We start from the raw sequence: 23,722 nt of genomic DNA, 5'->3' as shown, positions 1-23,722 counted from the left end.
CCCGCCCACCCCCCCCCACCCCCACCACCCCCCCCCCCCCCCACCCCCCCCCACCCCCACCCCCCCCCCCCCCCGCCCCCCCCCCCCCCCCCCCCCCCGCCCCCCCCCCCCCACTTCCCCCTTCAAACTCCATCATTGCCTCCCGCTCTCGCTCCTCTCCTCCTCTATGCATCTGTTGTTTTCTTCTCTATTGCTGTGGTTGGCATGGCCCGAATTGTGAATTCCTTTCGTATGCGCTATACCAAAATGGTTCGTCCAATCCCGAAGAACGCCAGCATAAGTGTGGATCTGGCTATCAAACGCCCATCTTGTGTAGGCAGGTAAATGATAGGTATGTAAGCACCATGCACGACGAGCTAGCCCTATGTGTTTCGATTTTTTCTTTGTCTCGTGTCTAAATAGCATAGCTCTACAACTTCGAGTCTAGCTCCTCAAATTCGCTCAGGTCATGAGCTGGACGAGCTCCCGCCGTAGCGGCCAATCTAGCCTTGTAGTCTCGTACGCTCGTGATCAGAACAGGCTGGGTTCCGTTCGAGATGGGCGTTGTTTCTTCGTCTGCCTTCGCACTTCCCTCCTCCCCTTCCTTCTTGGAGCTAACACCCTGAGCAATCAACTGAACTACTAGCTTGGCCCGTGTTGGTGATGTGGGATCTATGGAAGTCTGATAGAACTCAATCATTTCACTCTTGGTGAGCTTCTCTACCTGGGCAGCATCCTCCCGGGCTGGTAATTTCGTTAGTCTAGGATTGTACTTATTTGTCATGAGGAGTCATAAGCGGTACTCACCGGCATCGAAATCATAGTACTCATTAGATATCTGTGCCCAATGTCGCCCAGTCTCTTGGTCCAAGTTCTTCAACTTTTCCAGACGCTTGTTAACAACGCTCCGCTTGTGGCCTTCGAAACTGGTGTCAGTCATTTCCTTTATGGCCTTAGCCTGGGACTGAAGGAACAAGTCGATGCGAGCCTCCAAATACTCTGATGTCCTTTCACTTTGAATGATAAAGCGGAATCCATATGTAGTTGCCGACCCTCTAAGACCGCTAAACACTATGTATCCCAGCTGTTCCTTGGTTCTCAGTTGGTCAAATGCTGGCTCATGCAGAATCTGATCCAATAACTGTGTTTTGGCTCGTATTGAACGATCCCCTTTGTCACCGATGTGGAGGTAATACTCGAGGCAGTGGTTCACGTTTGCTGGGTCTTTTAGGGTCTTCTTGTATAGATAGTTAGATCCGGGGGGAAATGCGAGGGAGCGCATAATGGGCCATTCTTCTTTGGGCAAGACACGGGGTTTCAGGATAGATTCTATCATATCCGTCAGCTTCAGCGAGTCCTCCCTATACAGGTTGCCATGGACGTGAGCTTCAATGTGCAGCTGCGACATGACCTGTTTGTGGAATGACTGGACATCCTCTGCGGTGATGGCAGGTAATTCGACTGAGAGCTGCTCCACAACGTAGTCATGTTCAGAGGTCAACCATGACACGTAATCGCCAATCTGGGTGAAGGGTTGTTGCAGCTCGCAATTCTTGTAGCCCCGCGATAGACGTTCCTTGATAATCTCAAACCGGTCATCCTTGACAACAAGGTCACGCATCGTGATGAGTACTTGTTCAAGCAGAACTGCTAATTTATCGTTGTAGCCCGAGACTTCCACAAACAAACCTCGAGAGTCAAGTGTGACGTTGTATTCCAGCCCTGCCAGTTCTGCGTCGTATGAGTATTCTTCGAGTGCGTCGCGGACCAAGTCTGTGAAGAGCTTTGTCTTTACGGAGTTCTTAGCTGACGCGAAGACGATTGGGTTCTTCATGCTGACGATAAGGCTTGCTTTTGGAACCCAGAAAGTGTCATCTTTCTTCCACCAGGTTCTCGCGATGTGATCATTTCGGATCACGCGAGGTGCTGTTGCGGGCTTCTCAACCTCCTTTTTCTCAACTTCAAGTTTGGTTGGAATGAACTGATTCTTGTGCGGCAAATGCAAAGCAGACAGCTGTTCCCCAGGAGGCGTCTCTAACGCCTTCGACAGTTCGGCTAGAAACTCTTGGGGTATACTTTCTGACCTGTATTCAGTACCATACCACTTTTCCTTTTGGTCCCAATCCCCTGGGAAGTCCCGAGATACAATGGTCATCCGCATGTTGTCGGGGCGTAAAAGACTGATTCCTTTCTCGATCAAGGTGGGGTCAAACTTTCTTAATCGACTTTGGCCACTAAGAAGCCATTCTCTCGGCAGAGGCTTTTGCATCACTGACGATATCTTACTCGTGAAGCGACTGGCGGGCGTCTTCTGCTTAAACTTAAACTCAACATCGCACATTTCTTTTTGCTCATTGAAAATCCACTCCTGGGGAGGTGTCTGACGTAGTAATGAGACGTATTGGAAAAATACTTTTGCAACCTCCTTATAGTTTATGAGTCCCTATACATCAAGTTAGCTGTCTGATAGTTTACGTTCTTTCTAATCGCAAAGATAAAAGCTTACCTCTTTAGTTAAGCGGACTTGACAATCGAAGATCCCTGGTGTACCCGGACAGACGGTATACGCACCAGCACTTAATGAATTCGCCCAACCCTTCGATTTGATATATGCCATGATACTGCCTGGTCCTTCGTGGCCGATTAAATGACTGATATATCGATTTGGCTGACTTTCGAAATGCTTCTCCTCGTCAAGGAATGGAAAGAAGAGGTTTAGCTCCCTAGAGTCCATGACCGGCTTTGCGAAACATTGCATTGCAAGATTGTCCTTATTGAAAGGTACCTCATCCTCCCAGCGGTTTTGAGGCAGATTTTTGTTTGGCACGCTCGAAAATAGGTCGGCCACCCAAGTCTCTAGCACATCTAGTGGTTCCCTTCCCAATACACAAAGCTTCATTCTATTGGCAGAGTAATGCTTTTCATAAAAGTCGATGAATTTCCGTCTCACGTCAATATTCTGAGCTTCAGGATTTGTCTTGAGAACTTCTAGGTTGCCAGTTGAAAAATGACAATAAGGATGCTTGGGGTTAGACTGCGATTTCTCCAGCTGGTGTAGGCGCCATTGGTCGCTCTGTAAGTTTTTCTTGTTTTCGGAGTCGACTGCTCGGAGCTCGCGATCCAGCGTCGAAGGAAGGAAGAGGGGCTCGATGAAGAATTGCGCAAATCGATCCAGGCCGCCATGTAGGGGAGATAGATTTGTTTGAGAAGGTTCTTCACCATTGCTCGGCTTAGCTGCAATATCGAAGTAATAGTTTGTTGAAGTAGCGCCGGTGTATGCATTTGAGCTGCCTGAGTGTGAGGAAAGATAGACGTTATAAGCGTTCTCTTCGGGAAATTTCTTGGTGCCCATGAATAGAAGCTGAGTAACGATCGGTCAGTTATAATAGGCTGCAAAGTGCGGCGAGGGGGATTCACGAACATGTTCAACGGCATGGGCCATGCCTGGCATAGTATCCTCATCGCTAAAGTTCCCAACATTGACATCCAAAGCAGCGCTAGCCTTGTCGGTTTCAGGATCGTGGACCAAAAGCGCCTCGAGGTCATTGGGTAGCCGAATGACACGGTATTGCCTGTCATCTAGCGAAGGAATCTCTAGTTGATCAGTCACCCGCTCGACGGGTTTTGAGTATGGCTCTCGCTGCAGCGAAGGAGGCAAGCCCGCCTCGTCTTGGCGCGGGGTCAAGGGACTCATGATGAGCAGTTGGTTGTGGCTGCGACGACGTAACTCGGGTCTTGGAGCACAAGGCCGGATACGAGAGGACAGGTGAAGGAGAGAACGTGGCCGCAAGATCAAAGCTGCGGCGCAGGATAACATAAAAACCACACAATCGGTGGCAACGAAAGCAATAGGTAGTGGCAATGGCAATGGCAATGGCAGGCGGATCAAATAGGTAGATTTGGTGCCACACAACCTTACCTAAGTAGTGTAGGCACTGAGGATACTGGGAAGGGGAAGCCGGTGGTCGGATCTGGGGCGGGTAAGACCTACTTGCACCGCTGCTTTGCCGGGGCTGGCTGGCTGGTTTGGTCAGGGTCGCAACAACTTCGTGCGCAGTCTCTACACTCCTATCATGTAGGGATACTAGCACAGCGTCCCGACTCGACGAGGAGTTGGTGGGGACGCTAATGGCCCCGGGCGACAAGGTCCAAGGGTGGTGCCGGCGAGTTGGAATTGAGTACGTTCAATGTTTGGACGGACCGCATAAGCAAGCGCCGCCTGGAACCAAGTCAAGCAACAGAGGCTATCAGAATCACTCTCACAGGTACACCCTTGCTGTGAGCTAATCCACCAACAGTTCACTTACTCGATTAACGGTGCCTACGCCAAACCGCTGTTAAGGGCTTTCCGGCTTGGGACAAGCGTGAGCAAGGAGCTGCCGAGGCAGAGGGATAAGCAGCAGGGTTGGAGGCGTGGTGAACAAGTACTCAAGTAGGTATGTGTACAAGGTGATCGTGGGCAAGGGTTAAGCGCGGCAGAGCCCCTGTTATGGCCCACGTGTTGTGTCGACTACAGCTGCGTATCTTGCTATATACGCATGGGCCTGTGTAGATCAGCCACCACCTATTTCTGCCTCTCTGCAATAGCTAGAGGAATATGTGAAGGGTGGCTAGCAAGGTGCGTTGTACCGAGAATAGAGGTTGGTTGCACCGAGTAGACCAGGCGATGGCGGCGGCAAAGGTGGAGATCCAAGCCAGAGGCCTCTCTGCGAGTTTGGTGCAGGTCTGGAGGCGTTGTGAAGGCACGACGACTGTTGGGCTAGACTGCGCGCAACCTGTCGAGTTTGAGCAAACAACTCAGGTTGGGTATTAAACAGGCACGTTTGCACTCTCCTTCACATCCCTTACTCGAGGGCTCAAGGATATATCGGCCTGTCTCCCTAGGCTTTCTCGCCAATCAGCACGAGCAGCCACCCCGGGTATGGTACAAACAGAGAGCTGTCAGAAAGCCCACAGATAGCCAATGATGGCGAGGCGAGTAATGACAGCTAGGAGACCCTGACAGAGACCTTGCCTTGACTCGAGCGGACTCTGTGCGATGACGAGCGACTCTGACGATGAGGCTACCTGCGGTTAGCGGATAATTGATTGGGTCCAGTGCCGATTAGTCAACACGGATTTGCCTTGCGCTTATGCGGTCTTGCGGAGCTGCCGCGGACGGACCCCTCGCCGTGAGGATTGGCAGTCTATCCAGATGCGTATCTCGAGAGCAGCCTCCGCACACCACCGTATATCAACGCCACTGTATATCAGATTCTTTGATATAGCTTACGCATGCGATTTGCGCGTGGGCAGCAGTGACCAGAAGCGCCAGCTGGCAGGGTGCTCCAACACGGCCCCGCGCAGGAATGGCGGTGATAGGTGGACAGCCGGGCAGATATAGCCCAAAACAGTGGTCTTGGATGGCTCGGATGGGTAGGGGATGGGTATGGGATGTTGGGTAGCGTCAGGAAGAGATGCTGCTTCTGGTCGGTAGGGTTGCTGGACCAAGTCTGCCAGGAATGCTTGGCAAGGATGATTTGGGAGAAGGTCAGTAGATAAGCCTGCGGAATCTCACGTCCTAGCACCACGAAGACAGACAACGTGACCTGTCGAAAATGCTGGATAGCTTCCTGGTCGCTTAACCGGATGGCCGGGTGACGTAAGCTAGGTAGGCCCAATACAACGCAACACAGGGTCTCAGATGGCCTTTGTACTGACAAGCGGACTGGATTCAGATGAAGCACAGCCCGCTCACGTTTCATTACAACGGCCAAACGGCGAACACGATGTAACAAGGGATGTGTGCCTATGGTCTGGCAGGGCACAGCCCAACTTAGGCAGAGCGGATCGACTTTCAATCAGAGCACAGCATCTCAAGATGCACATCATCCGTTGGGCGTACTTACTCTGCTACACCATCGATTGTCTGGATGACAAGGACAAGTCGCGGGGATGGGGGGTTTGAGGGGGTACGAACAAATGCCTGTCTAAGCGACCAACATTATGACAGCAGGGCCCTGAGACCAGGTCTTTCCATCGATTTATATAGACACCTACTTCTAACAAGGCAAGCGATCGCCCAATCCTTGCAGAGCAGGTCTATGCGAATGCCCTCATTCTCTACTTAAAACTCACAGGGCCATCGTAGACGGAATGGTCGAGCAACACGTGGCCAACGTGATTATGTAGATGGCATTAGTTCTGCGCGAGTATGATACAGGTAGGCAGCCTGCTTCTCATGAGGAACCTCCCCTGTTGGTAGTATTGCATGCATGAATGACATGGGATATGCGGTCGGTCTGTATGTCTGTCTCCTGCTGGAGAAGACAACCAACAAACCGAATTCAATGGCTAGAGACGACATTCGGCGAACTTACTGAGAGGTTTGAAACGGAACATCCCTAGACCAAGGCCTGGATTTTCTGGGCTACATACGTACTTACTGTAAGACTACCAGAGTACTGTAAGACATGAAGAATAAAAGAAACCTGCATTTCACATCGTTTGCTCCTCAAGGCTCTTCGGCTATCCGTGACCCAGCACTAAGCTGTTTACAGCAAGAAATTCGTCTCATCCATGTTTCCGTAACAGAATTAGGTATCAGATATCACCATGTATGATTTCATGATCTGTCTTGCTTGTAGTTTTTGTATCACTGTTATAGCCACTTGATCATGTCTTTCTGATCTTGTGCTGCCAGGCTGGCATTGCTGACGGGAAAGCTTTCACGGCTGCCATTGGCTGGGAGCTGTGCCGGGGATTGTTGAGAAGTCTGCACAAGCTTGTCGCCAACTGTTGAAAGCCGCAAACCACAGGCTACCCCGAATTTCGTACGACCAAAGAAGCCGTGAGGATCGTCCGCCTCGACTCCGGGCATAAGCGAAAATCAGATACGGGGTTTGTGCATGGAACCTATTGCTATATGTTGCTGAGAACGTCTGTGAGGTGGGTAGCTGCAAGCGCCCGCAGGGCTTTTAACCTAACAATGAACCCGGCTCCCGCACCCGGACCGCGTATGGATTATCCACGGGTCTGGTTTCAAATTCTCTGCGATAGCTGGCAGCCGTCTTACTCGGTGAAGGAGTCTGGCAACTCTCCGATCTCTCCACCGCGAATTTGTGAATGCCGAAGAATGGTCCATCCACTAATTGGTTGACGGCTGCACGTCTTTTGTTGACGTGTCACTACCTACTTACGGCCGCTTCAAAGCCTTCAGGAATCCGGAGATATCGACGGTTAGCCCGCAGTCCTTTAACTCGGGGTAAACCCAGCTATGTCGCAAGATGCACTCATTACCTACCATAACCCAGATATTTACTGGATACCTTTACAGCGATACTAGGTAATCAATGCAACAGGGTCCCTCCCCGAGTGGACGCTCACACTTTCATCAATAAACATGAATACTGATCTCGCAAAGGAGTTGCGCTCCTCAAGAAACGCCCAGGTACGAGCTTCCCTACGTGGAAGCCATCAGAGAACCGAAAAATAAAATAAATGCGTCGTTGAGTCATGTATATACTGCGTCTATTTCTTATGCTCGGATATGTGCGGGAAAATCGGCATATCATGTGCCAGCTCTCCAGGAAGCGACAATTAGATCGGCGAAAGCCCTGATAACCTTTCTAACAACTGTATACAGTTCACAGACCTCAAGGTTGCCTTGAGAGTCTAAGAATGTTGTGCCCCATGTCTCGAAGGGATCCACTATCATCATTGCGAGAGATGAAAATGGCCGAAGCTTGACTCCGATAACCCAATGTAGCCATGTCACATGAGGAGATCCGAGACTTAGCTACGAAGGGATCCTGGATATTCCATCCAAACAGGTAATCAAAGCGCTTCGGCGTTGACTGTGGGTCTCCGGGACCTGGCTCCTAGCGTAGGCGTCACGGGCAAAGGAACCTAGATCGTTGACACCTATAGAAGTAGCCCGAACTATACGACGAGTTGCCAAGTCAAATTGCAAGGCTATGCTAGTCAAAGTATGCAATGTGTGTTGAGTGAGTGGACGATGCTCCTCAGCGTGCTTGCCGGCTTCCAGGCTTCTTACAGTCTACGGCCCTGTGCCCTGGCTGATTGCACCTAAAGCAAGTGAGACTCACAGGCTGTCTGGGAGAGGGGCCACCTCCGGATGAGATTGAGGATATACCACCTTTTGGTTTATTCAGCTTGACCTCCTTTTTCCTGCGCCTCTCGGCAAATTGCATAGCTTTGAGCTGTTCTGCGCTTTTCTTGCTTTTCAATGTCGCCCGCGCAGTGGACTGAGCCATAGAGCCATTCCGTGACTGGGAACCAAATGATTGTCGTCCAGTGGTTTCTTCCGAAGACAATTCTTCAGAGTCAGACTCCGAGTCAGAGTCAGATCCATCACTGGAGTCACTGCTGTGATTATGGGATTTCTTGAGTATCTGTTTAATTCTCAGCATAAAAAAGAATTTGGCTGGCCAGTTGCCTGACATCATTATGTGAAATTGGAACGCACCTTTTTTTTATCCATGTTGTATCGACGAAGAGCCGGAACGCTATCATATGAGGTATTGGCTTCGTCGACGTCGTTCTCCGTAGCATCAAAAGAGTCAATATCTGCAAAGCCAACCTGAACAACCTTCAAAGGAGCTGGCGCCGGATGGCCCTTTTTCTGGCTAGGGATGTCGAGTACCCAGCGTGCGTCACCTAACTCCTCAGCACGCTTGATTATGGCGCTTTCCACTTTCTTCTCCTCTTCCGCGATAGCCGCCCTAATAGCTGCTTGATTCACAAGTGTATCTACATTCTGAGGTGGTGTGTCGTTATGCGCGACCTTTCGACGCTTGTTGGACTCGTCTTGAGAGGGGGGGGTACTTGGGGTTGAGGCAGGCGAGGAAGCGGCGGCTCTCTGCATAAACTTCATAGTTAGTAGCCTAGAAGACATGGTCTTGGGCGTGCCTGGCGACGCCATGTTGCGTCACTTTGCTGCTGAGAAACCCTCGATGTAGAACGGAAAAGATAGGCCCGCGATAGACAATGGTGCGCTTCCACTGAAATAGGAGGCTAATTGGCCTAGAGAATTAATCACAAAGCAATGAACAGCCGTGCTTCTCTAAGGCAACACCACTTATTGGTATTTTTTAGTGCGCTTCCTGTACTGGACAGTCAATTTGGGTATCAACTGACAGGAAGCAGGCGACAACGCGGTTGAAGGAATATTGAAAAGCGGAAAATAAATTTATGGCGGTTGTCGCAGGTAGTACAGACACTATGTTGGTGGTACCTAAGTACAGCCAGCCTGAGGTAAAGTGGTCTGCATTACCTAATATCATATGTGGTCCGAGCTCCAAGCGCATGTTCCGAACTCAATGGCCTGCTCGCCCTGCTAGTTCGATCATCACCATTCTGTAGGTAAAGGGTCGGTTGCCTCAATTAACATTATATCTCGACAACAATGATCCCACGCGTTTCGGCTCGGAGTGCAGCCAGGCTACCGCGGCAAATATGCGCCGCCCGACGGACCTTCGCCGTCTCTACGCGGCTGTCTGAGGCGAACCCGATCAACATCAAAGGCGAGACGACCCCCGAGACGAAGGGTGAGGAGGACAGTTTGGGTCTGACCGAGAATACGGAGCGAGGCTTGAAACAGGCGCCCAACCGCACTGAAATCTGGTCAAGGAGCCAGAAGCCCAGGGCAGCAGCTATGCAAGGACCTCGATTTGAGCAAACCGATTTCGATCTCCAGGTGAGCTGGCATGATACCCCGCCAATCAGTCCGCCGCTGACAGTTGAATAGCCTGCATCGAAGGCAGCTATCGAGCTCATCCACAAGCAGCCCGTCCGATGGACTCATGATCGTATGGTTGCCTGCGACGGCGATGGCGGGCCTGCTGGGCATCCCAGGATCTACATCAATACAGACAAGCCGGAAATAGCTACTTGTGGCTACTGTGGTCTTCCATTCGTAGGTTCTCGTTCAATAAAGATCTCTGGTTCAAACTGTCACGTTTTATGGCCGGTGGAAGGGATTATATATCAGATTGTGGAGGTTAACATATTGAATCTTAGGCCAATGAACACAACCGAGAGCATCTGGAATCTCTCCCTGAAACGTCATACCCCCTTGCATAGATCAAGGCTACATTTTAAAGGGAAATTAGAGCACCTGTGCAAAAAATGCCATGCTTTAATCATTCGGACTGGCTATTTAACGCAGCATGAGGCCAGCGATGTACATATTATTTCACAACAAGGCAGCATAGACCTGGGGCTCAAATGCTCATTTCTTCGTTCAAGAAACTTGTGTTGCACTAATGTTCATATTGTCTACAAGAGCGCCATATAGTGGCTTTAATTCGCATGCCCCTTGTAATGAGGGAAGTAAACAATGATTGGAATGATTAAGAGGCCCAGATATGGGCTGTCCATTTCTGGTGGAGCTCCAACAGCTATCTGCCTATAGTTGTCTGCCTATTAGAAAGACAGCTTCCCACATCAGTCCAATGCAAGATACCCCACCAAAACCACCAAAATAACTCCAATGCCGTCATCAAGAGCCACTCCGTCTTCCTCGCAAAATCTCTGGACACTTGCGCTTTTCTTCCTTCTGCTGATAGCATTGTTCCCGGATCTGTTCCACTATCTCTGGGTACTACCATTCGCCTATTTGAATCCCTTCAGCCACGCAACGCAGTCCCCCAAGCCCAAAAGTGACATAGTAACTCCACAGCAGCCAGCGACGACCATGTGGTTCCAGAAGCAATTCACGCTCCCGGCCCGCTCGCGCGGCTCCTACCTCATCACCTCTGAAGTCATGGAGGCGCTTCCTGAGATAGGACAGTACAAGGTCGGCTTGCTTAATCTCTTTGTCCAGCACACGAGTTGTGCGCTCAGCCTCAACGAGAACTGGGATGAGGATGTAAGAGCCGACATGAGCGATGCATTGGACAGGATAGCGCCCGAGTCTACCAAGGGAAACGAGCTGTACAGACATAGCGCGGAGGGAAGGGATGACATGCCGGTATGATTACGCTACTCGATTTCAGCCTGCCTGCCGTGATTTGGTGAAGTTGGACAGAGCTAACTGCCATTAGGCGCATATCAAGAGCGCCTTGATTGGCGCCAGTGTCACCATCCCGATCAAGGACGGCAAGCTTGTAAGTTACCGCATGTGATTTTATTCATGGTAGTAGTAGGATATGGCTGACTGCCAAAGGCTACGGGGACGTGGCAGGGCATATGGTATCTCGAATTCCGCGCTAGCAGGCATACAAGACGGGTAATGGCTACTATTCAGGGAGAGAAAGCAGCGTGAACAATGGTACGGTCAACGAAAAGAAGTTACTATAATTTAGATTTGGGGTCCCGCGCTCCTACAAAGCGCGAATTGACCGGAATCCTAGACATTACGCCGTGGTCTTAACTACGCCAAACGCCCTAGTGATGGTACAACCGGATTTTTCCCAACGCACGTGAAATCAAGGCCTATGTAACCCATTTTTAGTTCGTACCGTTCTCCGCTCTCACGTCTTTCATGTCTTCGTCGCCGCCCGACAACACCTTCGTCTTGGGCACGTATCCCTCTGGACCGGTACCAGGCGTCGCAGCCACAACCTCGCCGTTCTCATTAACAAACTCAAAGTTATATCGGCTGAGGAGGTGTGGAATAGCTGAGAGTTGCGGTCCATAGCGGGCAGTATTGTCGTAAAGCTCGAAAAGAGGAACAGCAAGTAGTTTCATGTTCTTCGGGACGCTGAGTATCTCTAAATAAAACAGTGAGGATTAGCCGCGTTCGCGCAAAACTACAAAACTGGTGTTGTGATGACGATCGAACATACTGCTCTCTGGGAGTTGGATGAAATATAGCTTCTTGCACTCCTTTGGTCGCGTGACGTGGGCTGGAATGAAAGGATACATGAAGGTCTCGAAGTTGGGCCGCCACCACTGAGCTAGACAATCGCCAACCTGCCAGTTGCCAGCCTCCTCGCCCTCGCCTAATCTACCCACGGGCGCCAGTCTCTCATCTAAGCGCGCCTTGAAGCCCTCGACCTCGTCATCTTCGGGTCGCAGGTAGTCGCCAGGTAGCTTGAAAAAGGCGTTTGCTATCTGCAGCATCAAGATGTGCGGATGGTTGTGCTCGTGGCAGACGAGGATTCCCTCGCATGTTCGGCGCATGCCATGTGCCGAGTAGTGCTCCTCCAGGCGCTTCAACCGCGCGATGACGGAAGGGTCCTCCTCTGGCTGCGTCTCCTTAACGCCAAATGTGTAGTTCGATAGAGGGTATAGGCGGATGGTCTCTGGCTGGTTGGAATTGAATGGGAGGGGTATCGTGGGGGGATGGGCGCTTTGGAGCGCTGTTGCGGTTACTGTAGACATGATGATGAGGATCTCTCTATAGCAAGCTGATGCTCATAACGTGTAATGTTCCGTAGTGTGATGATAACAGCTCTCAAAAGTGAAGCTTCAATAGAGGTCTGCTATAATTACCACTTACAGAAGTACCTTGTAGTGCGCAATAGCTGCAGGGCCTAATCAGGCAGGCGGTGTTGCCAAGAATGGTAAAGTGCAAGCACCGAGTTACAGGGGTACCTTCGTCAAGCTTGGCGTTACTTACATTGTTCTTTCCTTGGGCTACAAATAACTTAGTGACCCGGACTACCTCATCTCGAACTTGGAATTGAACTTGGGTTTGAAATCTCTCAATTCAATTTGAGAAGGTATTGTTTAGAAACTACCATCAAAGGGTCGAAGGTAGGTAAGATTGGGCACCTGACTTCGGATTCTGTTTGTTCCTGCCAGAACAGCATCCAACAGCAGAGAACTGTCCAAGCACGTAATACCCAATAACTACTTCTCAACAAAAGGCCAATTCATATCCCCAGCAGCTTTACGTCGCAAAGTATGCCGGATAATAGATTTCTACAAGGTACTTGACCTAATAAGCTTCTCGACCTACCTATTCACATTACATGCTGGTCGAGTTGTCACCAGTAGGTTGCAAGACCATCGTTTGCAGCTCACCAAGGGTGGCAGTTCCTGCCGTCTCTACATCTTCTCACATACACCCTAGACCTTTCATCACATCTGTCTCTTCCAAGGTTGGGAATTGGACTACTCTTACCTGAAGGCTCACTTTAATACACAAATCTTTCCCTGATATCTAGAACGCTTCTGGGGTCTTGATTGTGCTTTTCAGACTTACCGAAGCATACAGCCTCCCTTTTACATCTAGTCACGGTTTGCCGATCTTGTCAACTATTTCATATCAATACGTTCTATCATATACATTGCCATCTTTTTTGTCTACCACTCATTTATCTCTGGCATCGTGTCTACATTTGCCTTTGCACGGGCTCGGTTATCACGACTCTGCTGTCTTCACTCAGTGGCTGCAGTATTACCTCATACACATGGCATCAAGACCTAACTATCTCACCCCACAACAGCATTGCAAGAACATCGGGGTAGACATAGCTTCTATCTGGTAGCTGTTCGAAGAAGAAGCTATCAAAAGTTCAACATGGAAGAAACTAGCGATGCATCGTCCCAGGCGGGTAAGGTACCAGATGCGCCAGCTGACATGAGCGCTGCTTCAAGCCAGGGACCTCACTCGCACAGTGATACCAACAACGTTGCCGACTCATCTCATGTGAGGGATGCAGATAGTGATGAAGACATTCCTAACAAGGAAGAACGCCAATTGAAATCACGCCTTCACACAATACCAAGCAGTAAGGATGACCCTGATCAAGCTAACTTCAAAGCAGAAGCTGCCTCGCTCAATGCCTTCCCAAATCTCGAAAAGGCAGTCATATCGGAAAACGTTGAAGTTCTTTGCTGCCATAAAGCTGCTGGACTGCGTGTTCTTGAAGAATTAGCGCAATGCCTCAGTTCAGATGCGGAATACTGTGATCATACACGACTTTCGTCTGTTGAGGCGCTGAAGAAAAGAGGCAACACCTCTAAGACAGTCATTGGTGTTGTCGGGGGCACCGGTCACGGCAAAAGTTCCCTCATTAATGCTCTTCTAGAAGAGAACAAACTAGTCAGTGTTTGGAGTTGCCCACTTATCCCTTGAAGTCGTCTGGGACGGAGAATTGCCTGATGCAAATTTTCTATTCGTCTTAGTTGAGCTTCCAGACATACTCTATATATATTCCCTCGATATATACCAATCGCTAACTTCGAATTGATGCGTAGGTACCAACGAATTGCTACAGAGCTTGTACTGCTGTAGTTACTGAACTGTCTTGGAATTTCTCTGATAATCCAGACCATCGGTATATTGCGGAGGTCGAGTTTGTTTCCGCAGATGATTGGGGCTTGGAATTACAATATCTATACGACGACCTATTATCTGTAGGGGGCTCTAGCGACGAGCAACTCAAAGATAGTGATGCTCAGATTGCCTGGGCGAAGATCAAGGCAGTTTATCCTACACTTAACAGGCAAGCGCTAGGACATACTAGCCTAGACGCCCTTACGAATAACTCTGCTGTCAAGGATTTGCTTGGCACAACAAAGACTGTACGAAAGCAGACAGCAGCGGAACTCACCGAAGCTATTCAGGTCTACGTGGGTAGTGGGAAGAAAATGACTGTCGCCCCTTCCAGCCAGAAAAAGGACAGTGTACAAAAGATGGAAGTCTGGCCGCTCGTCAAAGTCGTCCGGATCTACATCAAAGCTGACGCACTGTCAACTGGTGCCGTCATTGTGGACCTTGTAAGTTTAATTATTTATTTCCTTCACATCGACATCAATACCATGCCTAGCTTTACTAGACTCCTCATCGTAGATTACTCATATAATAGCGCACTCCCATGCTGAATTAGAGTATTACTTTACTGACTTAAAGTAGCCCGGAACAAAGGACTCAAACGCAGGTCGGGCATCAGTTGCTGGGAAATATATTGAGAAGTGTAACGCTTTATGGGTTGTGTCTATGATCACCCGCGCAGTCGATGATCAAGCAGCTCATGAGCTTCTTGGAGAGAGATTCAAGCAACAATTAAAGCTAGACGGGAATTATTCTAACGTAACGTTTATATGCTCGAAAACAGATGATATCAACTTTGATGAAGCAGCTGATAGTTTTGGATTGGACGAAGAAATGCAGCAATGGAATGATTTGAAACAAAAATTGTCGCAACTCAAGTTGTCTTCAAATATTCAGAAGCACCGCATGAGAAAAAAGAACCTCGCAGCTTTTGTCGAGCAGATTGATGATCATCTTGAGCTCTATGAAGATCTTCGAAGCGATCAAGCGAACAGGAAAACAGTTACACCGCCTAAGAAATTCACTCGAAAGAGGGTGCGAACTGATACAGAAGAGCCTAACAAGCGACGCAAGCTTGATTCAGAAGAGCTCCAAGATACCCGGTGGGTCTCTATTGAAGATCTCTGGGAAGACATGGAAAAGAATATGCCAAAATTTGCAGCAGGCCAATTGACACACCAAGATATCAAGTCAATGACTGAATATCTCCACTCAAAAAGGAGCGCGGCAACGACTGAGAGACGTAATCTCCAGAGAATGATAGTCGATGATGAGGTGAGTATTGGAAAATTCTACCATGCTCTTCTATGTCAAGCTAGCAGTTATTGATTTCCTTCCAATCCTACCGTTTCCTACAATCATTCATCATATAATTACTGAGACACAACGTATTATTAGGCTCGCATTGGGAAACTCGAGGATGAGGTATTGGAGCTTCGAAAACAGATAGAGGTGGCATGCGTCTCTACACGCAACAATTTCTCTCGTGAAGCTATTCGCGAACAATTTGCCTCTGGGTTAAAAGAGTAAGTTTTTTGTTCCCTTAATAATTATCATCATCCTCTCGTAATAGCTCTTTCCCTAATAAACATAGACTCGATGAGCTTGAAGCTCAAACCATTGATCCCAACAACTTCGACCCAGAACAAGAGAAAAGAGACTATGCTGAAGTTGGCCGCTCTTTACCAGTGTATTGTGTTAGCAGTAGCGGCTACCAATCACTCACCGGAAACGAGCAAGTAAAAGGTTTCTGCGACGTCGGCGATACCCAAATTCCGCAGCTTCGAGAATTCACGAAGAAGTCAACAGAATCAACACGTATATACGACGCAAAATCTTTTCTAAACGATCTTGCTCAAGCGCTCAACTCCCTTTATCTGTGGTCTTCCAGAAATGGTGCTGAGCTGTATCTCACTGGCGAAGAGAAGGAAACTGAGATGCGATATGTAACTGAACAAGTCGAGAAGCTGGGAAAGGTAGGATATCTTCTCACTTGGAGTTGGGATTGAGGCTGACAATAACAGTGTCTCGAAGAGGCCAATGAACAATTCTTCAAACAGCTAAAAGACATGCTGCAAGTGCTTTTTCAATATTTCAAGGACGCAGCTGTCCAAGCACACAAACGCTCCCGGAAGATCGCACGTTCCTGGCCCTCCCAGAAGCGAGGCGACAAAGGCCTAAGCTGTGCGACGTACAAAGCAACAGTCCGTCGAAAGTAAGCTTACGCAGAAATCATTTCTTGCCAGCTACTAACCTAAGGTAGTGGCGTGTTCTCGGGCAAAAGTGGTCCTCGAAATTTTAACGAAGGTTTGTACAGCCTATAATCATTCTTATGAAACATAACTGACAGCCCTCGAGACCTAGCCGCACCGTTGCTTCAGCACCTTGGCAATCAGTGGGACATCACTTTTACCAAGAAGATCCCTGAAGCTTTGGTTGCACATACAAAAGCTTGCCAGCGACTCCAAGATGAGTATCATGACCTCATCAAGAGTCGGATTCAGAAAAACCCTGCGTTTCATGGGGTAGCGAACATGCTTAAGGATCAGGAGTGAGTATCTTGTGATCTTCATTATGCTTTTACGACGTCTATTGTTCTACATACTCTCATATTATTAAACCCTGATTGGCGATTAGCCATGCGACTTCGTATCTAACATCTTTACCCCAACAGTAAAAAGCGTGTTATCGGACTTGCGAATAAGATCAATTCATTCACCTCTGACATAACAACAATACAGAGAGAGGCCAACAGAGCATTCACTCCCGCGATTCAACAAAAGTTGAAATCGAAATACAAAGAATTATGTGAAGACAAAGGTATGATATGAAGAACGTGTATGTTGATAACATTATCTTATAATCAGTATATAGGTCCTGGAGTATTTGCCCGCATCCGAGCGGGCATGGAAGAGGTCGTCGGGAAGAAGGCAGTGTTCTCCAGTTCGTATAAGTCGCCGCACGCTAAGTTATCCGAGATACCCGAGAATATCCGCGAAGAACTTCAAATTTACGTCGACATCATGAGCGCTGAAATGAAAGAGGATTACGGAAACCTAATCCTTGGGGCTAGCACCTCCCAAGAGTCTAAGGTTGTTAGACAAAAGGTGCACGAGCTATTGAAAGATGTTGATAGCCGTTTCCAATGACGGTCTTGAAATGCTCACAGACTACGTTGCTTGCGTTGATTTTGCTTGCATTTCTTTAGCTGCAATAGGACAGCTGGCTCCTGATTCATACATGATGTGGTGGCAAATATCTTTCGCCGAACCCTATCGGCATTGGGATTGCGGGCTTGGCTAGGATTCTGGTCTCCTGCTTTTTATGGAATCACACAAGATTATCTAGGATGGAAGCTTCAAATGCGCTTGGCAATTATTTCGAGATGGATGGATTGAATGCCGTGATTTCGAGGCACATGGGCGTCTTGGTCGATACAAAGGACTACATGAGATATGCATAAGAGGATTCGGTTTCGCTATAGCCTCAATAAACTCGCGTAATTGTTTTCATAGTACATCGTTGCTTCAAAGTAATGTGACTGGCAGTGCGAGATCAGGTGATGTGCAATTCTGGAGATGGTACCCTGACACCTCACTTTCGGAGCATGTGAGGTCTAGAACTGTATTCGCTATGCCAGTGTAAGCGACTCTAAGATGTGAGTGTCAGCGGTTGTCCCCATGATAGTCCATCATCAAATCTACGGAAGCATGGTGTAGGCTATCAACTCACAAGCGTCCCGCATCGTCATGACAGAACCACGTCTGATTCACAGCTAGACTCTTGTCTACTAGTCCGAACGCAGCCTCAGTAGCAACAGTGAATACATGCTTCCCATCTGTGTCCTTCCGGTCGGCACATGCTTGCCATGTCGTCTCCGCCACGGCGCCGAGCGAGAATGCACAGGTGGTGTTCACAGCGTTGGCGGCGTTGGAGACCGCGAAGGAGACGGACTCGAGATGTTGGGGGGTCTCGCCGTCTGTTGATAATGACGTCCAGTTCCCGTAGCTTATGAACGCCAGTTGGAAAGTGGCGTTTGAAGACTTTCATTTCACAAACGGTTAGTTAATTTTATGTCTTGATGGGATGTATCTTTATAGGGTACTGCAGCTCATGAAACTAGATCGCTGGAAGAAAATAGCAATACTGGGCGACTTGAGTATCAGGATAGTGTTAAGATGCGATTCCGGGATTGGATGCTACTTACTGCTGCGCTACAGTTTGAGTTCACGGGGATGAGCATTGCGCTCGTTCCAGGGACGGGTGCGGCATACGTGGCAGAACATGAAGAAAAGGGGATGAGCAAGATTAGAGCTGCGATGAATGAATCCATTGTATAATGCGAAGCTCTTGGGAGTTTTGAGTGCGGTTGTTCGCGGTGAGATGAGCTGAGTGGACTGGCTTCCCGTCTTCAGAAGCGTTTCTACATCGCCCCTATATCAGTAACGTGTGTCGTTCTGGCGCCCAGAGTGATTGAGTGTACTTCAATATATTCAACACCGGCGTCATGTTTACGTACTGATGCGTTCACCTGGCTGAGGCGACGGTTATTAGAGGCGGGATCTGCCTGGTGCAATTTACCCAGATCGTGGTGGTTGGCGGCTCAGAGTATTAGCCGCCTACTCATCATCATAGCACATCTGATCGACATTCACATAGCAGAGGCGAGAGTTGAGTATCTTTCGAGATTTTTACTTTCTTGGTATCTCTGGGTGTTTGAGCTTCTGTAAGGTGCAGCGCCATGTGAAATAAGCGAGCGATCAAAATCCAATTTTCAAGGTGTCCAACAGGTAATGCGCATTAGAAATGTTTGCTACTTAGTTGCCTTGAAAACGAGCGAGACTAAATCTGCATTCGGGTTTTGTTAAGGCTGCATTGTTGAGCTGCTCTTGAAAATAGAAGGCGTATCGCAAGTCTCCGCACTACTAATAATTTGACAACCTAGATGTGTTAAATTTCTGTTACATCATCTAGGACTGAGAAATAGTGCCCCGAATATTTGTACATCTCCTACGGAGCCCAATTATCATGACAATGTTGAGTCTCAAGGTTGGGTATAATCAGCTTTATTCTAAAGAAATCAGAGAACCAAGGGTTCTCCCTCGCGGGATTGGAACTTGTGCTTAGCGCGTCCGACGCACGGACGGCACATTAGCGGACTCGATGTGATGATGGGCTCACCACGGCGACTAAAGTCGCGGTTGTTCTGACGAGCACGTTGGGGTCGGCGGACGCGGGCACGGGCATCTTTGGGTCTACCTTGACTTCGCCCTAAGCTGCTGTTCTCCCCCGGATCCAACATCACCATCGGGCTCGTCGCACACTTGATTTGCATTCTAGCTTAGTACTTCCCAAGCATGAATCCTTGACTTCTGTGTCAAGTTAACATTGAAGATGCCGGAGTAAGTGTATAAGGCCTTGCAATCCCCTTCGCTTAAGATCTTTGCAGGTCTCTCTGATAACAATGTTTTGATGCCGAAAAACTAAACTTTTGGAGTCTTGGAGTCAAGGATAGGAGAGGGGTTGGCATTGGCGTAAGCACGTATTCTGCTGATAATGCTTGGCTGCATTCTCATACCGCAAGATTCATTGGTAAACAGCGTCAAGAACCAGAGATTTCGGCATTCTAGAATGGCCCAAGCCATTACCGCCTGTTATCATTTCCGTAGCCAAGCTCTTAGTTCACGAGAGGTTCGCGAGAGCGGTAAACTTAATCAGCACAAGGGATTTCACCTGCTACAAACGGCTGCCCGGCTTTCCATGACGGGGATCGGATAGCCTCAATGTCTTGGCCCACCCCGGATACCTTCCACAATTGCCCTAGTGGTGATTGGCAGAGCCATGGCATTGGGAACGTGCGATACACATCGATCTACGTCGTGATGTCGCCATTAACCGAAGAGACTATAAATTGCCTAATTCCATCCGCTCATTCCAATGATGCGTCTTCTGTCTCTGTCAAGCCTTTCCCCGGCTACGCATGTTAATCTATCAATTCTTCTTCTCACATAACCTGAGGAACGTCTGAACATCATGAAGTACGCCGCATCACTCCTCGCCCTGGCAGCCACTGCCTTGGGCAAAGAGATTCCCAAGGACCCTAAACGGGCTGCTGATCTTTATGACTCTGGTCTCATGCACGAAAAGATCATGTCTCGTAAAGAGCTTTTCTGGGCAAGAGAGCGCAAAATCGGCAAATTCGCCGAAAAATGGCCTGAGTTGCACTTTGCTCAATGCCGGGATGGAAAGGCAGTTCCATTCCGTGACCAACCTAATAACTTCTATCGCTGCAAGAATGTAAGATCTTCCTCATTGACTATATTCAGATGAGATTACTGACTGATGCATGTCAGATCAACCTACACCACTTCCTCTCCCATCAGGCCCTGGGAAGCACCGTTGGCCAGGGCTCATCATCCTGGGGTTGGGTGTCAGACGATGGTCGCGAGTTTGCGATCATTGCTCAAGGTGATGGAGCTGCTTTTGCCGAGGTAAGTAGTTTATTGTTCGCTTGAATCATACATTCTGTTCACTGCATGCTGATGCGAAAGCAGATCACAAATGCTGGCAAGTTGCGGTATCTCGGACGCCTTCCTCAGACTGCTGGAACCCCTACAAGTCAATGGAGAGAGATCAGAAGATACAAGCACTATATTGTGATTGGTAGCGAGACATATGATCATCACATCCAGATCTTCGACCTGAAGAAGCTGCTGGATATCGATTACAAGAAAGGACCTGTCACCTTTGACCCAGTCAAGGATCTCACGGGCTTCTACGGAAACCTCCCTGATGGCCGTGCTCATAACGTCTTAGCCAACGATGACTCAGGCTTCGCCTACATCGTTGGTGCACGTCCCCGTACAGATGCTTGTCGCAGCGGCTTGATTTTCTTGGACCTAAAGGACCCAAGTAACCCCACCTCTCCCGGGTGTGCCTCTGCCGACGGCTATGTCCACGATGCACAGTGTCTTATCTATAAGGGTCCTCACACTAAGTACCTTGGCAAGGAGATCTGCTATGGCTACAATGAGGATTCATTGACTATTTGTACGTCATTGATTGCTCCTCTCATCTGAGACCTTTCTACTAACTGCCACTAGATGATGTTACTGACAAGCAGTGGCCTGAGGTCATCTCTGTAACCTCTTACGAGGGAGCCACTTACACTCACCAAGGTTGGGTTCTCGACACCGAGTGGCAAGAGTTCCTGATAATGGACGATGAGTACGATGAGGTCGATGCTCGAGGTCCTGCTGCAAACGGTCATGCCACTACATTCATTTGGGATATCTCCAACCTAGAGGCACCGAAGCAGACAGGCTACTACCAGTCTCCTCGCAAGACCATTGACCATAACCAGTATGTCGTTGGCAACTACAGCTTCCAGAGCAACTACGGTGCTGGTATTAGCATTCTGGATATCTCGTCCATTCCCACCAACCCCTCTGGTTCTGGTGTTCGAGAGGTTGGCTGGTTTGATATTTACCCAGAAGGTACGATCTACAAGCGCTTGTGACTATTATAGTAATGGCAAACTAACTCAATGTTTTCATAGATGATAACCTAGAGGGTGGCGGTTCACATGCTTTCGTTGGCACATGGTCATCGTATGCTGACTACCCATCGGGCTATATCCTTATTAACACGATTGAGAGAGGAGCGTGGGTTGTGAAGCCGCAGACGGCACTGCCGTAAGGGCTGGTGCTTAGTTATAATACAACTCATGATGTACCTGGCCTCGAGGCAGACAAATAATAAACCAAAATGTATCAGCACGCGTCCAAAACTTCATGTGCAGTGACTAGCTGTTGCTTTCACCTAGGGTGATATCGCTTATAATTGATGACCTATCAATTCGTAACCAAAATGGTTTCATACCACAAGTCCGTTATTCTCCTCAAACCCTTATGTAAAATATTGATCAAGCTCCTCGAGAAACTGAGCAGCAGCTTGTTTAAGCTACTATTTCCACAGCTCGACCTTCTTACCCTCAGGCAAGTGTTCGACGCTCTCGGCGCCAGGGTGCAATATCGGCCAAACAGCCAACATCATGTTGTCCTACACCCACGCTTTGCGTCAGCCGATATCTGGAGAGGGGTGCTTTGCTTATCGCCATCCCAGCAGATATTTTTGAGCAAAGAGAAGGCTGTGCCATACTTCAAACCCTAGTCAGAAAATGAATCATAAAACTTGCTTTCCTCAATCTGTCTAGTCGACTATTCATTTGCACAAGTACGGTTTTGTTGTAAAATCAGACCCGCTGAGTGCGCCCATCGATCAACATTAACCTCATTCAGCAGCTCACCGTACTGAACATGTATAGTCGATCTGAAGCACTCACCCTAGCAGCAACAAACCCCAGACAATCTGTGATTAGGCCCAGCGTGCGGAAGCTATCATCTAGTGAATGTGATTGCGAAATTGCGTGGGCATTAATGTGATGTAGAGCAGTAGAGTTGTCTGGTGGGGGAAAAGGTATACATGATTTCTTGGTGATGGCATTATCTGCTCGCTAATGAAAGTTGACCTACATAGGTCTTCTGCGTGCCGACTAACTCGGGAGGGATCGGGGTTTATCGGTACAAACATTATACGTGTACTTGTTCAAAACGTCCATGGCGTGAAACTTCGTGTGGCGGGGCTGACCCTAGAAACCTCGGAGAGTGTCTGCATCCTATGCGCGTATTGGTTACCTAGTTCCCAATGTTGAAGACAAGTATTACCGGCGAGGGGAAGCGAGCTTACTTACCTAGCAGCTTCGCCAAGGATGATGATTTCCTAGATCCACATAGGTGGCGCGTAACGGACTTAGACAACTAGGACACCCAGGTCGCAACAGATGGTCTGGCAGCTAGGGCATTAATGGCCAGCCCGATAATCGAGAGAGGCAGAGGTGTCGACATCGTGAACATAGAGTAGGTATACGCTCGGGCAAGGTTGCGGAGTCGTCGAAACAAATGCGCGGGGCAGGCCAACGCCCCTCGCTCTACGTAATAGAACCGGCAGCTCTGCAACCAGGAAGTGTGCAGTATGGTAATCGGGTTCGTCCAGCGCATTTTTGCGTCGTCGTCATCCCGCTCAGTGAGGATACGTTGGCACGTTTTGAGGCTTGGTAGTGTGTCAATTGCCTACCTGGTTTGTCACACCCCGATGTTTCAGTTGTGATGGGATGGCAGGCGTCTATTTATATCTATCATCAACTCTATTGTCTACCTACGGTATTACATGGCACGTGGACAATTTCCGGATTAGTCTGTCGATTTTTGTCGTTTGATGTTTCAACAAGGGTGTGTGCATTGCCGCCCACCACACACACACTACCCACATCCCTGGCCGTAGCCTGGGGAAATAGCGTACGAATCTATCTTGGCCGTATCATATATATCGTGCTAGTGATATATCGTGCTAGTGGTGAGGAATATCCTCAATCGCGCTCTCATGGTCAAACGGCCCAAACTATTCAAACGCTTGGAGCCTGGGCATCGTGCTGGGCATCGTGCTTGGTACGAATTT

At 48.8% G+C, this 23,722-nt stretch overlaps 8 protein-coding genes across 8 annotated transcripts; 4 read left to right on the top strand and 4 right to left on the bottom strand.

Moving 5' to 3' along the window:
* Positions 1-583: 583 nt before the first annotated feature.
* On the bottom strand, positions 584-3,951 carry F5B22DRAFT_3706 (peptidase M16 inactive domain-containing protein). Its single transcript, XM_047971161.1, has 3 exons — positions 3,401-3,951; positions 2,486-3,340; positions 584-2,422 (listed from the first exon to the last, which is right to left on the bottom strand). Exons 1-3 carry the CDS (start codon positions 3,794-3,796, stop codon positions 770-772), a joined length of 2,904 nt encoding a protein of 967 aa, XP_047836169.1. The 5' UTR covers positions 3,797-3,951; the 3' UTR covers positions 584-769.
* Positions 3,952-7,757: 3,806 nt separating this feature from the next.
* F5B22DRAFT_3609 (uncharacterized protein) lies at positions 7,758-9,050 on the bottom strand. The gene is made up of 2 exons (XM_047971071.1): positions 8,447-9,050; positions 7,758-8,372 (listed from the first exon to the last, which is right to left on the bottom strand). Exons 1-2 carry the CDS (start codon positions 8,900-8,902, stop codon positions 7,983-7,985), a joined length of 846 nt encoding a protein of 281 aa, XP_047836168.1. The 5' UTR covers positions 8,903-9,050; the 3' UTR covers positions 7,758-7,982.
* F5B22DRAFT_652927 (zinc-finger domain-containing protein) lies at positions 8,988-10,062 on the top strand (the record flags this gene model as incomplete). The annotated part of the gene is made up of 3 exons (XM_047979674.1): positions 8,988-9,676; positions 9,728-9,949; positions 10,000-10,062. Exons 1-3 carry the CDS (start codon positions 9,386-9,388, stop codon positions 10,060-10,062), a joined length of 576 nt encoding a protein of 191 aa, XP_047836167.1. The 5' UTR covers positions 8,988-9,385.
* A 205-nt stretch (positions 10,063-10,267) lies between these two features.
* On the top strand, positions 10,268-11,355 carry F5B22DRAFT_3584 (uncharacterized protein). Its single transcript, XM_047971042.1, has 3 exons — positions 10,268-10,951; positions 11,025-11,087; positions 11,147-11,355. The coding sequence occupies exons 1-3, from the start codon at positions 10,472-10,474 to the stop codon at positions 11,243-11,245; spliced, it is 642 nt and encodes a 213-aa protein (XP_047836166.1). The 5' UTR covers positions 10,268-10,471; the 3' UTR covers positions 11,246-11,355.
* Positions 11,356-11,430: 75 nt separating this feature from the next.
* On the bottom strand, positions 11,431-12,306 carry F5B22DRAFT_632372 (cleavage and polyadenylation specific factor 5; the record flags this gene model as incomplete). The annotated part of the gene is made up of 2 exons (XM_047976688.1): positions 11,431-11,693; positions 11,769-12,306. The coding sequence occupies 2 exons, from the start codon at positions 12,304-12,306 to the stop codon at positions 11,431-11,433; spliced, it is 801 nt and encodes a 266-aa protein (XP_047836165.1).
* A 947-nt stretch (positions 12,307-13,253) lies between these two features.
* F5B22DRAFT_3364 (uncharacterized protein) lies at positions 13,254-17,544 on the top strand. Its single transcript, XM_047970856.1, has 10 exons — positions 13,254-13,975; positions 14,131-14,652; positions 14,789-15,481; positions 15,605-15,732; positions 15,801-16,182; positions 16,231-16,421; positions 16,470-16,513; positions 16,565-16,757; positions 16,881-17,026; positions 17,081-17,544. Exons 1-10 carry the CDS (start codon positions 13,451-13,453, stop codon positions 17,353-17,355), a joined length of 3,099 nt encoding a protein of 1,032 aa, XP_047836164.1. The 5' UTR covers positions 13,254-13,450; the 3' UTR covers positions 17,356-17,544.
* Positions 17,545-17,733: 189 nt separating this feature from the next.
* On the bottom strand, positions 17,734-18,539 carry F5B22DRAFT_632370 (uncharacterized protein; the record flags this gene model as incomplete). Its single annotated transcript, XM_047976687.1, has 3 exons — positions 17,734-17,857; positions 17,939-18,249; positions 18,414-18,539. 3 exons carry the CDS (start codon positions 18,537-18,539, stop codon positions 17,734-17,736), a joined length of 561 nt encoding a protein of 186 aa, XP_047836163.1.
* A 1,399-nt stretch (positions 18,540-19,938) lies between these two features.
* Positions 19,939-22,052, top strand: F5B22DRAFT_3414 (uncharacterized protein). Its single transcript, XM_047970893.1, has 5 exons — positions 19,939-20,503; positions 20,560-20,697; positions 20,761-21,256; positions 21,310-21,702; positions 21,765-22,052. The coding sequence occupies exons 1-5, from the start codon at positions 20,240-20,242 to the stop codon at positions 21,902-21,904; spliced, it is 1,431 nt and encodes a 476-aa protein (XP_047836162.1). The 5' UTR covers positions 19,939-20,239; the 3' UTR covers positions 21,905-22,052.
* Positions 22,053-23,722: the final 1,670 nt, after the last annotated feature.

Source organism: Xylaria bambusicola (genome assembly GCF_022495145.1).
Source record: "Xylaria bambusicola strain CBS 139988 unplaced genomic scaffold F5B22scaffold_1, whole genome shotgun sequence".
Classification (NCBI taxonomy): domain Eukaryota; kingdom Fungi; phylum Ascomycota; class Sordariomycetes; order Xylariales; family Xylariaceae; genus Xylaria; species Xylaria bambusicola.
The sequence above is the reverse complement of the archived record's forward strand: the minus strand, read 5'-3'. Positions and strand labels throughout refer to the sequence as shown.

What these genes read in the sequence shown, in the direction of transcription:
- F5B22DRAFT_3706 (XM_047971161.1), bottom strand. Translation starts at nt 3,796, where the DNA reads ATGTTATCCTGCGCCGCAGCTTTGATCTTGCGGCCACGTTCTCTCCTT. An exon ending in TGGCCCATGCCGTTGAACAT is followed by an intron (nt 3,341 to 3,400) that starts GTTCGTGAATCC and finishes ATCGTTACTCAG; the next exon opens with CTTCTATTCATGGGCACCAA. An exon ending in AAGTCCGCTTAACTAAAGAG is followed by an intron (nt 2,423 to 2,485) that starts GTAAGCTTTTAT and finishes CTTGATGTATAG; the next exon opens with GGACTCATAAACTATAAGGA.
- F5B22DRAFT_3609 (XM_047971071.1), bottom strand. Translation starts at nt 8,902, where the DNA reads ATGGCGTCGCCAGGCACGCCCAAGACCATGTCTTCTAGGCTACTAACT. An exon ending in ACAACATGGATAAAAAAAAG is followed by an intron (nt 8,373 to 8,446) that starts GTGCGTTCCAAT and finishes AGAATTAAACAG; the next exon opens with ATACTCAAGAAATCCCATAA.
- F5B22DRAFT_3584 (XM_047971042.1), top strand. Translation starts at nt 10,472, where the DNA reads ATGCCGTCATCAAGAGCCACTCCGTCTTCCTCGCAAAATCTCTGGACA. An exon ending in AGGGAAGGGATGACATGCCG is followed by an intron (nt 10,952 to 11,024) that starts GTATGATTACGC and finishes AACTGCCATTAG; the next exon opens with GCGCATATCAAGAGCGCCTT. An exon ending in CGATCAAGGACGGCAAGCTT is followed by an intron (nt 11,088 to 11,146) that starts GTAAGTTACCGC and finishes TGACTGCCAAAG; the next exon opens with GCTACGGGGACGTGGCAGGG.
- F5B22DRAFT_3364 (XM_047970856.1), top strand. Translation starts at nt 13,451, where the DNA reads ATGGAAGAAACTAGCGATGCATCGTCCCAGGCGGGTAAGGTACCAGAT. An exon ending in GTGCCGTCATTGTGGACCTT is followed by an intron (nt 14,653 to 14,788) that starts GTAAGTTTAATT and finishes GACTTAAAGTAG; the next exon opens with CCCGGAACAAAGGACTCAAA. An exon ending in AAGTCGAGAAGCTGGGAAAG is followed by an intron (nt 16,183 to 16,230) that starts GTAGGATATCTT and finishes TGACAATAACAG; the next exon opens with TGTCTCGAAGAGGCCAATGA.
- F5B22DRAFT_3414 (XM_047970893.1), top strand. Translation starts at nt 20,240, where the DNA reads ATGAAGTACGCCGCATCACTCCTCGCCCTGGCAGCCACTGCCTTGGGC. An exon ending in ACTTCTATCGCTGCAAGAAT is followed by an intron (nt 20,504 to 20,559) that starts GTAAGATCTTCC and finishes GATGCATGTCAG; the next exon opens with ATCAACCTACACCACTTCCT. An exon ending in GTTTGATATTTACCCAGAAG is followed by an intron (nt 21,703 to 21,764) that starts GTACGATCTACA and finishes ATGTTTTCATAG; the next exon opens with ATGATAACCTAGAGGGTGGC.